Below are 14,848 nucleotides of genomic sequence, written 5' to 3' on the forward strand. Positions count from 1 at the left end.
ATGATTCAATAACTAATAAAAATATTCTTTAAGAATGATTAATTACAAAGGAACATAATTAAAGAATCTATTTACAATACTCAATCTACAATAAAACTATTCAATCTAACTAAGATTGCATTGTCAAAATATTATGCGATATTAAATCAAATCTCTTAAATCATGAACAAATAAAGTCTAATTTTTTTACAACTCGAGGTCTCAAAATTGAAGTTCTCTCTTAAAATTACAAACTACTTTATATCCGATCGATTATCTCTCCGTTTCGAAACGGTTTCCGATCGATCCAAAAGAATTATACCTAAAAGTTCATACGTAATACGTCCTTACTTCCGCTCGACGTTCCGAAAATCGTTACGAAACCCTGAACTCGACTCTTTAATGAACGTCACCTTCACTCTTTTCCTAGTGAGCACACCGTGCACCGGTGATGGCAAACCTTTGCAATCTCTACCTTGCCCGGACATTTGTTCCTCTTCCTCCTTCTCGATCTTCAACACCCTCTTCTGCCCGCAATTCGCTACACTTCCGGTGGATGCGTTGCTCGTTACAGGCACGCTTGAACAAGTCAAAATACTCGAGCTACTTACAACCTGTACGTTTATCTGAGGCGACTTTGGAAAGATCGAAGATCGTGAACCAGGGGGTCGCGTTAGACTTCCGTTGCCCAATGGATTCGCCGTAAGAGAATTTTGCGCAACGGTCATTGACGGTGTTATACTTTTTTTGCAAACAGAATTCGGTACATTATGGCCAGAAGGCGCTATCATTAACAAGTTATTACCATTTTTATCACACACAATGTGAGAAATCGTATGCTGTAACTGTTTCTGGCCGGTGAAGCTCGTTTTATATGCGTGATTTTCGGTCATTTGTTTCTCTTGCTTCAAGTATACCGTCGATTTTCCGTGATGGCTCGTTGAATTTTGAGCGTTGAGATTGGGCTCGCATTTTATCCTGACCTCGTGTTGCATCCCCTCGTTTCGCTCTTGCGACTTTTGCCATTCCAGAACGTTGCTTAGCAGTTGTATGTACCTGGTAAATATAAAATTTTAGAGAGTTTTGCCGGGAAATATGAAATTCGCGTACCTTAATGAGCAATAAACAATTTTGTTTTGAAACTAAAATAGAAATTAACTAAGCATATCAAATTGCATAATGAATATTGCGTGTTCACCGTTTTAAATGTGATAAACGATACGATTTTCTGTCAATAATTAAAGTTATTTTTCACAATTATTAAATAATTCATTATATGAATAAGATTCTTTGTCAAAAAAATATTGTACGAAGATATATTTATGTCATTAAACGCGATCATGCTGGTTCAAGTCACGTAGAAGAATTACTTATTCATTGTTTAAAAGGTTCATTAGATTCGTTTTAAAACTTACTTAATCGCCATACGCAAGATCTCGTTCTTCGACAATTTCTTGTCCGGTGGATGTGTAGGGACTAATTTTCGAAGCTCGGCGAAAGCTCCGCTAACATTCTGCTGTCTCCAACGTTCACGACTGTTCGTGAACAATTTTCGAACACCTAGAGTCCCTGCTCGAGACGTAGGCGAGCCAAGAAGACCACTTCCAGAAGACGAAATACCATCTAGCTATGAAATTATTATATACTAATTTTAAGAATCATCGTAACTCAATTTTTTTTATAAAAATTCGACAATTATTATAAATTATTAGCAGATAAAATGACCGAGTTCTTAATACTCACGTTTATGATTCTCTTAAAAATAATATTGATTAAAGTTTTGTTTAAAAATGTTCATAACACGTCCATGAAAAAGCAAAATTAAAATTACAATTCCTTGCTTTATTTTTAATATTTGTCAATTTAAATTTTTCAATCAGGACGTAATCTTTTTAAAAGATTCTATTAACGTTACTTGTATTTTTTTTACATCCACATATTAAATTTTAAATTTATATAAGAAAATCACTCGAATTCGATGTTATTCGTCACGTACAATACCCAATTCGTTGTTATCATCAAGCAATTAATTACAATTATATACACACAACTCATATATCAATTATCTTTAAATCGACACGTAAAACCTATTAAATTCTGATTGATTTCACACACTTGGGAAAAATCGGTCATTTCACAACTCGCAACGATCCGAATAAATAATCGAATAATCATTCGTTATTTAAGATCAATTAACAGAATTTTGCTCACGGAATTGTTTCGATCTCGCCGTTTCTTTCCTTGCTCCTCTTCCTCGTCGGTGTCATGGGAATAAAATTCATCCGAGAGCGTCGCTTCCTCCTCCGTGTCCCTCGACGTGCCTGGAGAATCGCCGACTTCCTCCGCCAGTTCTCCTTCAACGGACAATAGCGAGTCCGCTGGAGAACCGTTCTCCGTGTCTACCGTGCCTCCGCCGCAGCCATTGTACGTCAGCATCGACTGCAATTTATTAATTAATCGTCTCGACTTCGCTCGGATCATATTCGTCCCGACTTTTTCGCGTCGCACCTTCGAAACCTGCACGATCGTGCGCGATGAGTTCAAGTATAATAACGTGAATTCAATGTGATCGAGATGGGAGAGAAGAGGACGGGTGACAAAAGATACGGGAAATCCGGATGAATTATCGTGAACAAAATTAGATTAAATAGGCGCCTACAGGATGCTCTTATCGCAACCTCTCTCCGAGCTTTCGTCCCTGACATTCAATAGGCTAATAGGCATGGATCAGCTATATTATGTTTTATAATTAATTCGAACGTTTCTTATTTATGAGAAGAAAAAGAAAGGATTTTCGGAAAGCACGTATCTTGATGAACAATTTTTCGAGATTTTTTTTTTTTTTTTTTTGAAGAAAGCACACTCGTGGAAGAATTAATTCGTCATAATTTTTATAACGAAAATCACTCGATACTTATTAACACGAATGATTAATAAGATAGATCCTTACCATCTTTACTGGAAAGTTTATTATAGTTCACTTTCACCTTAACACTGTCTCATTTGGGATGCGCGACACGTTGATATAAGTGTCACTCTTGACTTAAAACAGGCTACGAAAATTCAAGGATGTCAACAGTTTTCTCAAGGACACGATCGTTAGTGATTTTAAACCGACTGGCGAGTTCAAACGGGACGATTTAACTAATAGAAAGTGTAGTACAACCCCCGAGAAAATGAATTTTGCGAAGGCGGAGCGCAGGCCTCATGGGTGGAGCTCCTCTCTGGACCGTCCCATACTGTTCCATGCGTATCCAGCATCCCCCCAAACACCCTTAGGTCGCTGTTAAACCCCTAGGTACCAGGACGAGAAGAAAGAAATATTGATTGTTCACGGTTCACTATGAAAAAAATTGTATTATTGGAACATATCGATATCCATAGTTATAAAATTATATTAACCGTTTCTCAAACGATGTTAAAGTAAAAGTGAACTAAAATTATGTAAAATTATTTCGTAGTTGAAACGAAATTTCTTCCTTTTCATGTAATTCTAATAATAATATCTAAAAAGTTACATCTTTTAATATATTTTCTAACATATATTTTATAGAGTATTTCTATAATCGCGTAATAATAAAAAAAAAAGGATAATTTTTCAAGGAAAATTAGTATGATTAGTAAGAATTATTTGTTACAAATAAAGATTATTGTACGCTTATAAACGAAGAACTTTAGAATTATTTTAATTCATTATCATTAGTTTATCGTTATATAGAATAATTAGAAAGATGAAAAACTAAATCAATAAAATATATATAATAAAAATTTAAAATAAGTGTAAATAATGTTTCAATTTCAAAATAAACGATTTTGATCGTCAATACGTGTGTATTAATTCTCGATTTAACGGATTTTGATGTAGATTATTTCTGTTTATATTTGTAAACAATGTCTTGTTCATTGTCCGTTAATTCTATCAATTTATTTAATTTTGAATTTTAGAATAGTCTTGTAAATGAATGTAGAATAAGACAACCACTTCTTAATATATTTATTTTTTATTTAATATAGGAATTGTTAGAAATATTATTTTACGTAGATTCGTTCACTTTGAATCAAATTATTATGCACACCTGCTAGAATATCTTTTTTCTTAAAACTTTTCTGTAAGCGTAAAGAAAATATATGATTTCATATATTTTCACCTATGAAATCATTCTAATCATGAAAAAAATTGGAGATAACATTAACAACAAACAAATCAATATAAATAAAGAAAAAGATCGAATCAATATATGTGAAAATTTTATTCTACATTGAATACAATTTTTCTATTACTTTTTTAATTATTTAAAACAATTCTAAGATTCTTCATAAATTAAATTTACCATTAAAGTTTTCGATTATAATACGTTTTATATTTAAAAAATGTCTTCTCGATAAAATTTTTTTACATCGAAAAGTTTCTTTGTTCCCAAGTTCCCAAACAATTAGATTCTTATTAGCCGAATCCCGCAGAGTCAACGGGGGATTCTGGGGGAGGTGTAAAAAAAAAAAAGGGAGGGACGAGCCTTGTTTAATATACATTAGGGGTTGAGAAGCCCCTAGCCTAGTTGTCAAGTGGCCACCAGCCACGAGCTGTTTTATTGTGACACCTCCGAAGGGTGCTACAGATTTTCCAGCGGGATGAATCGAAGAGTGTCATCGTGCGATCCCGATTAAATGATTAAATCTCTGATCGTGTTCATTCGAGCGCTATTACCGGCCAATCTGCGTGGGAGCTAGATAATTTCGTCTAAACTCGAAATGACTAGAGATAAATTAAATTAAACATCGTATACAATAAATTATTGAACGTAATTTGGCATGTCAATTACGCGTTCATCACTGTTCACGTTGCATCACTGTATAATGTAATCGTATAATTTTACAGAATCGACTGGTTATTATACTGTACTAGTTATAGATAAATATATATTTTGTTAGATAAGTGATGAAAATAATTATGTTTAGTGTTATTGATCGTAATATTATTGAAATATCAATGATTTAATTCGTGCAAAGAACATCGTAGCGAAAGAATATTTGCGTAGATGAATGGTTTAAGACGAAAAAAAAAAAAAAGAAAAAGAAAAAATGAACTTCAGTACGCTTTTGATAACGTTCGCGATTAGATAGGACACGAGTCTGATGTTATTCGCTGTTTAATTGTGTAGGAGGCATCTTCGAGTCAGATGTTAGCGGGATGAAACAGGAAGAAGGTGGAGATAGATTTAGTCATGAGCCTCTATGCACATGACGCACCGATAACAAAAGAACGACTTCATTGAAACTCTTTATCCATTGTTACAGAACCAGATGATGGAACAAAGAGCTCATTGCGATAGATACTCGAGCAATTTGTTGAGCTATTGTTGTTAATATATAAGAAAAAGAAAAAAGAAATTGGGATATCAATTGCGGTTTTAAAAATTCCCAGAAATATGTCGATTATGGAAAAAAAAAAGAAAACGATCTCACGAATTGATAAGAGCATGATTTAAGACCGTATGCATAGTATCTTTTAATGCCGTTATTAGGATCCCGCTTTTTAACTTTATCTGACACCTTAATCTGAAGATAAAAAGCGTATAAATGGCACGTGCCTTATCCTTGAATGGAGTCGCGTGCCTTATTCGTAGATGCAACCCCATTTGAGGGGTGATTTTTTTCTCTCATTCTTCGTTGATCCATTATTGCGGCCGCATATGGTATTTCTGCAACAGAGAAATGTGGTAAAATATGAATAAATAATACCGATAGATATCTGATACACAAGATGAATTCGTTTCTTATGGATATTTTATATTTGTTGTATATTTCACCGATATATTTATTTAACAATTGAATCATCATTCTTCAAATTTCTTAGTCAACATTATCCTTGTTTTATGAATCATCTTTCCAGTCCTACGCTTTTTCCTTTTGTAATTCAATCGTATCCATTGTCCGTCAATGAGTAATTTTAAAATAAAAATTTGTTAGCAAATTTCTTATATCCACTACAATTTATGCAAAGAAGATGAAAAAAATATAAATTATACTTAATTTTCACGTGATTGATTTTAATGTTGACTCAAGATTTATTTCGATAAATTGATGATAGAAAAATCGTTTGGAATACATTTTGTAGCGGTTTCCCACATACGGCTTAATTTGCGCGTGCCGACGAATACGAATCAAGTATTAGCATTATCTCCTGTAAAATATAATCCCTGTGGTCGAACATCGATGAAAAAATTATTTTCTATCTTTTTAAAAGAAAAATTATTTGAAAAAATCCATATATTGATATTTGACATTCCATTCACATAGAGTTACATAAATTTTTTTATTTTGTATAAATTGGAAAAGAAAAATAGACTTCCACGTCCAAATTCCTTAATAGATTATAAATAAATATAAATCGTTTTAAATCAATCATTTAATTAATCATCGATAGTGAAATTTCTCCTCTTTCTATAATACAAGAATGTGTTATATATAAAATCGTAGATTTAACGATGCCACGATAGTGTGTTATCGGTGATATCCCGAATTGTATACGTATTATTATAAGATATCGGATGAAGTAGCATGGAAAATCTAACCGAGAATGGAATATGGTCGAACACGTAGAAGAATTATCGTCGGCAGTCCGCTCTAATAGAAAAGAGGCGTGTCGGCCGGTTTGCGCAGTGTCCCATGAAACGTCAACGCGTTCAAATAGGACCCCCCCGTACCAAACCGAGGCTCAAGAGCACGAGGGCAGAGGGTGGAGGGTGAAATCAATTTTCGTTATCGCTGTCAACCAGCCGCCCTATATTAATTCCATTATTAGTGTTTGTTTTCCACGTGCGTCTCCAACCAGACAAACGTGGATTCGTTTCGAATTATCCAAGTTATCCAAGTTATTCCGGTATGCAAACACAAGAAATTACAGGTTGAAGGAAGGGAAAAATGAAAGAATCAATTTATTGGAAGTAACTGAAACATTTGTTTCTAATATATTTATATCTATATCAATATTTAAATACGTTACGATACTGTATCTAATGTTCTTATCTCCTTCTAATCCATTAAAAAATCCAAATAAATTCAAGAAAATAAATTCAAGAAAATAAATTCCAAATAAATTCAAGAATTTATGGAAATTTCTTGTAAATAAAGTTCTTCGCTAAAATGTAGGTAACATTTTCATGCGATCGATCTTCCTTCTCGCACGAGAATATTCCGTTCTAACTATTTCCCATATTTTCGTCGTAATCCCTTATCAAAGTTTACGAAAACTGCTGGCATAAAAAGATAAACTTATTTTTTTTTCTTTTCTTTTCTTTTTTATCAAAATCGAGTTTCTTGTTACAAGAAGAGACAGATGAATGATATCCTTCGATAATATTCCAAGATGGGTATCGAACAAGGATACGTCCACGTCCAAGAACGAGAGGCCGTGAGTCGGTGAATTCGCTTCAAAAAGTCATTGAAGCCACGGAGGCTGCGCGGAGCACGAGTGTTCGGTGCTGATAAGGGATGCTCCGCCCTCGAGACCCCCAGAATCGTCCTCCCTCACCCCCCACGGGGATGGAATCGTAGGGTCAAGTTGTCGGGAGTCTCTTGCATCGGCATGAAGTATTAATCTGACGGATTAGAAGGACAGATAGGAGATTAATTTTTAAGACGTTGAAAGAGGTAAAGGATTATCCTGATATCCTTAATTAGCATCAGTTTCGGTCACGCTACTTCGGTTATTTTTATGGGAAAATCCAGTTTGTTGTACCAAGTTATCCTCCGTTGATAAGTGCTCTTGGAAATGGAAACGAATGATGGAATATTTTTTTTCTTTTTGTCTTTTTTTTTTATTGAAAATATATAAATTTTCTCTACATTCTCTATATATTTTGTATCGATTGCGTATTAATCTCATAAAGAACAGGAATCGCGATAGAGATGCTAATTTATAAATTATGCAAAATTTCTAATATGATACATATATAAATTACAATATATTAGACTATAATAAATAAGATAAATGATTATCGAATAGACAATTTAAATTTATGTATATGTATGTATATGTATATAATATTCGATACGATACTTGAAACAATGGAAAATTTTTCCGTATCTGAATCGTATCAATAATCGACTTAAAGATTGGTAATTTTTGTGCAGACTAGTAATTTAACAGTTGAGAAAACAGATTGATCAAAAATTACCGATATCGATCAGTATTGTATTATTAATTAAAAATAAAATATAATAAAGTAAAATCATTTTTTGCCGCTGATAAGAAGAAAGAGTCAAAACATATCTCACTATTTATTGACGTAATAAACATACGATTTTAATCTATCAATAAATCAGATACTATATAAAAAATTTAACATGTATTAACAAAATATATATATATATATATATATATATATATATATATATATACGTTTATAACGTATCTATAAATGTCAAGAGATATTAACAAATGCCTATACTAATTTCCCATTAACAATTTATTAGTCATTTTCATATATTTATATGCATCTTTGATGTAAATGTATATCTCTACATTAAATCGTGATGCTTTTTAATTTTCTGTGATGTAAAAAGTCTGTTAGAATTATCAATAGATACATTATTGATAATTCGATTGACTATTCTAAATATACAATAAAGCATTGTAGCCGCCGATCAAAGGTACGTACAAAAAAAAAAAAAAAAAAAAAAAAAAAGAAGAAAAAAAAATACTGTCGCGTTATCGCCATTTTAACAATGGTTTGTCTTCGCATCTTAATCTTAAAAAATATTTACAAGTGAGCATTTTATGCGAGTGTTCTTATTGTGAGATTAAAATACTGTCCTTTCCTCACACGATTCGTCATGTTGTCAGTGAAATGCAAATATAAGGATAAGCAAAGGTACCGATATAATGCATAGCAAATAAATAGACGTTCTTGGTTCACACGTGGATACCACTACGTATTCCTCGTTCCATAGTGAGTCATTGCCATTCAACGGCAATTCCAACACTGTCCTCTCATTACTGAAGATTTTAAAAGGCAACGAACATTCCATCGTGCTATTCTTGCAGACGTGTACCGGGTTCGAGATGTTGTAGACCGTCTTCAAAAGATCGAACCGTACCCTTAGATAATTGGGTTGAATCTCGTTTTCAGAGTTGAAGACGAAGAAATAATATCCGTTTGTAGGCACTCTGAAAATATATTTGAAGAATTTGATATATACGGATCGATCTATTAAAGTTTGATCTCCGCAGATGCTCGACAGTTTGAGAAAATATTTAGAATGAGAATTTTTAAGAATTTCTCTTAAAAAAGAAACAATTAAATCTTAAACAATTGCAATAAAGTGTAATATTGAGATCTAAGTTTTACCAAGGTTATTGAATAATTTATCAATTATGTATGTATGTATAAAAATGTACATATGTAAATTGGTAACACGTGTCACGACGGACTATTTAACATTTTTTTTTAATTTAAAACCTTTAGATTTTTAGTTTATTACGTAATTTTATATATTTTTATATTATTTGTTATCAAAAATCTTATTATCTAGTGTCTGTTAACATTTATTTAATATTTTTTTTTTTTTATTCTTTTACATCGCATTCCACTTTACACTTTTATTATTATCTTTATAAATATTGAAGTGCAAAGTCCTCGAAACTACGCTTTTATCATTTGTAAACTATTGATAAATCGTTTGAATTAAAAAACAAAAATCAAAGAAATTAATAGTTTTACCAACTAACTAATTCAGTAAAACTAACACTTTATTTTTTAAAAATAATATCATAGGGCTTGGCGAATATTTCCAAAAAAGGAACCATTATCTAAATAGCTATTTATCTTTTAAAAATTAAAAGCTTATCTTTGTTATCGCTTCAAGTATTCATAAATATTTATAAAAATTTATATGTATATATACCTATATGTAATCGTGTTGGCAAACGAAGCGACCGTATGTTCGCTCTCGTGTCTCGGAGTACATTGTCTATGAGGTGTTAGAGGTAAATTTAGAATCAATCCTTTGCAATCAAGAAGCCGTTCCTCAGAACTGCTGAACGAGCTCCAAAATTCGGAATTGCTTCTATCGTTCAACGTTGTCTCGTTCACGGTGCCTCTGTCCTCGGCTATGCCATCCGGGTTCAACATATCCTGATAGTAAACATTATGTAGAAATAATTTAAAAATCTTAATCTATCTATGTAGAAAGCTTTCCAATCGATCGAATTTTCGATATAATTATATACAAAATCACGCGATATTATATTTATCCTCCTATATGAAATAAATATCTTTTCCCTAATCCTTTTATAATCTTCAATCTTTTCCCTTTCCATCCTTGATATCGCACAATAAAGCATATCGAGAAAATACTTTTTCAAAACAAGAAGATTCATCTTCTCTCTTTTTAACGTTCCCAAGCAAAAGTATCCCTGATACAAATATTAGCATTGCCTCGAAAATATTCCGATAAGAAAACTCTCGTACATTCCCGATGAAAATCCACGTGAGTAATTAAGAGATATCGCAGATCGAGCAATTATATGGCTTGCTAATCGTTAATGAGAACAATACAAATATAACGTACATTGCTAACTATGTACATGCGCGCGATAAAACGTCAATTATGATCTAAATTGGATAGTTATCGACTTGTCTGACGTGCAAATATTTACAGAATTGACAATAATGTTCCATCTAACGTGTTCCAACAATGAATTAAATTTAATCCAAACATAAGTCAACGCTTAAACAATATCTTGTTCCTTCGTACTTAACATTGCTCCTTATCATAACGTAATAATGCTTGCAGCTGTTTTTTATTGGAGCCAAAATGGAAATTTGCCGCCGCTTATTTATTAGCGGAAAATTTCCTTGGCACAATCTTCAATGGCACAATCTTCAATGGCGCTCCTTAAAGTTTAAACTTTTACCTTCCTAATAAAAAACTATATGCTCCAATAGATTTCTAAATACGTGTCGATACATAAATTGTTTTACCTCTTCGACAGCTGCATCGTCATCTTCGTCCTCTTCCGTTAATTCCTTGTGAAGAGGCGAGGATAAAACGAGGTCTCTTCGTCTTCTGCGTTTCTCAGCATTCGAAAGCGTGTGATCGTTCATCGTCTTGTTCACCGCCTGCCGTAAAGCTTCCCCTTCCGGACCTTTCTTCTCAATCTCGTCCATCAGTTTCTTCAGAATCTTTTTACCCCGATAACCCAACGAATTAATCTTGTCCAAAACATCTCGAAACACTTCCCCGGATGTTGGCTCCTTGGACTCGATTGTCGTTTTCTTCGTTTCCTTTTCGCTCGTCTCGTTTCGTGCAACAACATGTCTATGCATAAACTTTCCATGCTTTTTTATTAATTCACCTGTATCGTCGGCCGTGGTACTCGCTACGCTTTGCCTCCTCAAAACCTCTTCGAAAGTTTTAATCAATTTATTCTCCATTTGTTCATTTCTGGCTTCTTGCGTATCGGTATGAGAAGAAGATTGAATAGGCGGTTTATCGATATTATCCGTTTCTACGAAAGTACCTTCGTAATGATGATGCGGATTCTCTTTTTGCTTCTTCTTTGTATCCAGCGTTTTGGCAAAAAGTTCCGTGAGAATCACTTTCATAGCCTTGGCATCTAATTCGTGACTGTTGTAATGATGCGGCATAGTGTTCATCGTATGTTTCGAATCGTTCAACAGATGATCTTTGTGATGAAACTGTACACCTTGTTGAACCCTCTTCATCTTTTCCGGCTCGTTGCTAGGACTCTCGTTCTACGAAACGAATCTCTCCGTTACTTTTCTCTCTCTCTCTCTCTCTCTCTCTCTCTCTTTCCTTAATCTCGACAATCTCGCAAATAAAGAAAGAAATTACCTCAAACGAATTGTTCGTCGCAAGAAAACCAGTCTCTTTAGCAACTTCCAAAAGTTCCTCCAATTCTTCGCTACTATCATCACCGATGAATGCGCATTCGTGAAGATGTTTGTGGCCACGAATCATGGTTAAAGAAGCGCCAGGCCATCTACCATAAAATTCATAGATCTAATTCTTTTTTCTTTTTAATCAATACTCCAAATTTTACACGCTTTATCTCGATTGCTTTTTTATTTTTATCACCTATATTACCTCACGCAAGTAGACACGGTAACACTGCTACCCCGAAGAAGATAGAAGCCCCAATATTCCTTCATGTCGTCCTCTAAAATCAAATGTCTCGTCATAGAGACAGGTAGGAATTCGTTTTTCACTTTTGGTTCGTCATTCATCAAATAGGCATTAAATGTGGTATTAACTTTGATCATCTGACTCTGCGAAGAATCGTTTCTCGTATTGATAATCGTATTTTATTTTACAAATTTTCAACCGAGACGTAGATTAATGGATTAAAACGGAATAAGATGAAAATATCTGGAGATAAAATAAAAATTGACGTACCTGGCACCAAGTAGTAGATACTTTTGCGTCGATAAGCCTTTGATCGGAGACGGTTAAAGGATATAGTTGCTCGGAATAGACACGATATCGTAAGTACATCGGCCCTGCTACTAATATCGCGGGAAGAAACATTCCCAATAAACACAATCGAAATAATCTCAGAGGAACCTTGTACTGAGATCTACGTGGTTGCCAATCTCTTGGACGAACACCGTCGTCTACGAATTATAAAACTCTTATAAGAATTTTTTGTTTCAGTGAGTGAATTAATTGCAAAAAAGGAATAGCAACAAATAAAACGATTAATGCAGGAATGATGTTTAAGCTATTTCAATAAACGTTATAATTTCTTTAATTACGTCGAATATATTGTATTTTATACTTCTATTTATTATAGTTTTTTTAATAGTTTTCTACTAAAAAACTTAAAATTATTTATTATATAAAATTTATTTTTGATATAAAGGTAAATAAATAAATAGTTCGAAAGAAGTGCTCATTTATTTATTTATTATGATACATAAGTATTATAAATAATTTAACTAGATATCAAAATATCTTACATCTAAATTACACCACACAATTCTTTGTAATTCTTTCTTTTCATCGTATAATAATTGCGCATATTAATATGCTATTGTAATTCTGTAGTAGATATATAATTCTTGATTTGTGTTTGATTATTATTTAAAAATGGTTTTGAAGGCAAATGATTGTGAAGATTGTAACGTAATATATATTTTTAAAGACATAAAACAAATATAATAAAGTTTTTTTCTTTGTCGATCTTACGATATACGTTCGAAAAAGATTAACATATATATATATATTTTTTTTTGGCTCATTATTTAAATAACTACAGGACATTCTACATATACGTAAAATCAACAATTATAGAGATAATGAAAAATTCCATGATTTTCTTTACAATTAAAAATGCAACGTTTTGATACGATACCGACGAATAACAACAATTTATATAATATTTCAAGTCGCTATCTTATTGAGACCGACTTTAACAACGCAAATAAAGTATATTTTGAATACATTCGCGATAAATAGTAATCAATTATGACGACATACATTCGTATCATAAATTTATAATATCTATAATATTTTTATAGAATTTTTATCGAATAAATTATAAACAAACATGTAGAAGTAGAATACATAATTGTAATTTCGAATTTTATTTAATTTATCCGATTTAATTTATTGTAAAAAAATCCATCATTTTTCATATATAAAATAAATAAAATAAAAATAAAAACAATAAAATATATTATGAAGAGAAATAACAAAAATTAATTTATTTTATACGTTTATACGTAAATATAAAAAAAAATATATATGTATATATACAAGAATAATATTATGATACTACTTTACTTAATTAAAAATGTACGAATGTTGTACATAACTATTTATTGAATATATATAATAAAAAAGAATCATATTCGATAAAATCATTATCATTCAACATACTGAATGATAAAAAATGGCGCAGTTTTATGCTATTTACAGCGCACATCTGTGTATTTTATTTACATCAAATTGTTCCAATACTAGTTTCTTATTTATTGTGGCACATGCATATTAAAACTTTTATATAGATTTAAAAAAGAAATATAAAAATTTAAAGATAAAATTTTTTCTATCACAAAAAAGAATTATTTATATGCTATTATTATGCAATTAAATGAGCTACATTAAAGAAGAATATACAATTAAAGAATGAATGTGTTATATGTATTTCGTTTCAAAGGACAATATATTTCCTGGCTACTTATAATGGTTTAAATAAATACTGTCATTGTATAATTAGTTAATTCACCTATCAATGCTAAAACGATTTTGATAAGCTGTGCTTAAAGCTCTACTACTTGATTACGATATATAATATATTGTATATATACTTCGTAAAGTGCACATTTCATGATGACCACGTGGTAAAGAAAAACGTAAGAAGTTATTACATAATAAAAGATTTAGTAGATAAAATACGCAATTTAACTTGGCAATATATTAAATTTGTTCAAAAATAAATATAAAAATAAACGATAAACATATACACGGTAAATCATTTATTTTAAGACAATGATTTTATAAAATTTATAAAATAGAAACATTTTATCAAGAAATATAACAATTATTATTTTACTATTATATTTTTAAAAATGATTGATAAAATATACAAACAAAATAAAGCATACCAAATATATCTATTTTTAATGGCGTCGTTGGCATTTTCCTTGAAGAACCGCGGCATAAAACACTTAGAATCACACGATAATGTGAATAATGTTAAAAACTATAAAACGCACAAGCACAAGTCATTCATTGAATTATTAATAAAAATGTTAGATTATATTGATAGAAAAAAAAGATAAAAAAACGTTGATTATAAAAAACAATATTATTTAATAATAAAAATTTAATTTTTATTTTA

The 14,848-nt window shown here is 31.6% G+C and overlaps 2 protein-coding genes across 2 annotated transcripts; both read right to left on the bottom strand.

Annotated features, from left to right (window-relative positions):
* Positions 1–313: 313 nt before the first annotated feature.
* On the bottom strand, positions 314–5,680 carry LOC122715274. Its single transcript, XM_043937334.1, has 4 exons — positions 5,568–5,680; positions 2,191–2,418; positions 1,395–1,606; positions 314–1,035 (listed from the first exon to the last, which is right to left on the bottom strand). The coding sequence occupies exons 1-4, from the start codon at positions 5,613–5,615 to the stop codon at positions 327–329; spliced, it is 1,197 nt and encodes a 398-aa protein (XP_043793269.1). The 5' UTR covers positions 5,616–5,680; the 3' UTR covers positions 314–326.
* A 2,091-nt stretch (positions 5,681–7,771) lies between these two features.
* On the bottom strand, positions 7,772–14,820 carry LOC122714668. The gene is made up of 7 exons (XM_043936211.1): positions 14,613–14,820; positions 12,400–12,617; positions 12,091–12,272; positions 11,839–11,986; positions 10,965–11,738; positions 9,886–10,115; positions 7,772–9,148 (listed from the first exon to the last, which is right to left on the bottom strand). Exons 1-7 carry the CDS (start codon positions 14,644–14,646, stop codon positions 8,821–8,823), a joined length of 1,914 nt encoding a protein of 637 aa, XP_043792146.1. The 5' UTR covers positions 14,647–14,820; the 3' UTR covers positions 7,772–8,820.
* Positions 14,821–14,848: the final 28 nt, after the last annotated feature.

Source organism: Apis laboriosa, unplaced genomic scaffold (genome assembly GCF_014066325.1).
Source record: "Apis laboriosa isolate Shangri-la unplaced genomic scaffold, ASM1406632v1 scaffold34_cov151, whole genome shotgun sequence".
NCBI classification, from domain to species: domain Eukaryota; kingdom Metazoa; phylum Arthropoda; class Insecta; order Hymenoptera; family Apidae; genus Apis; species Apis laboriosa.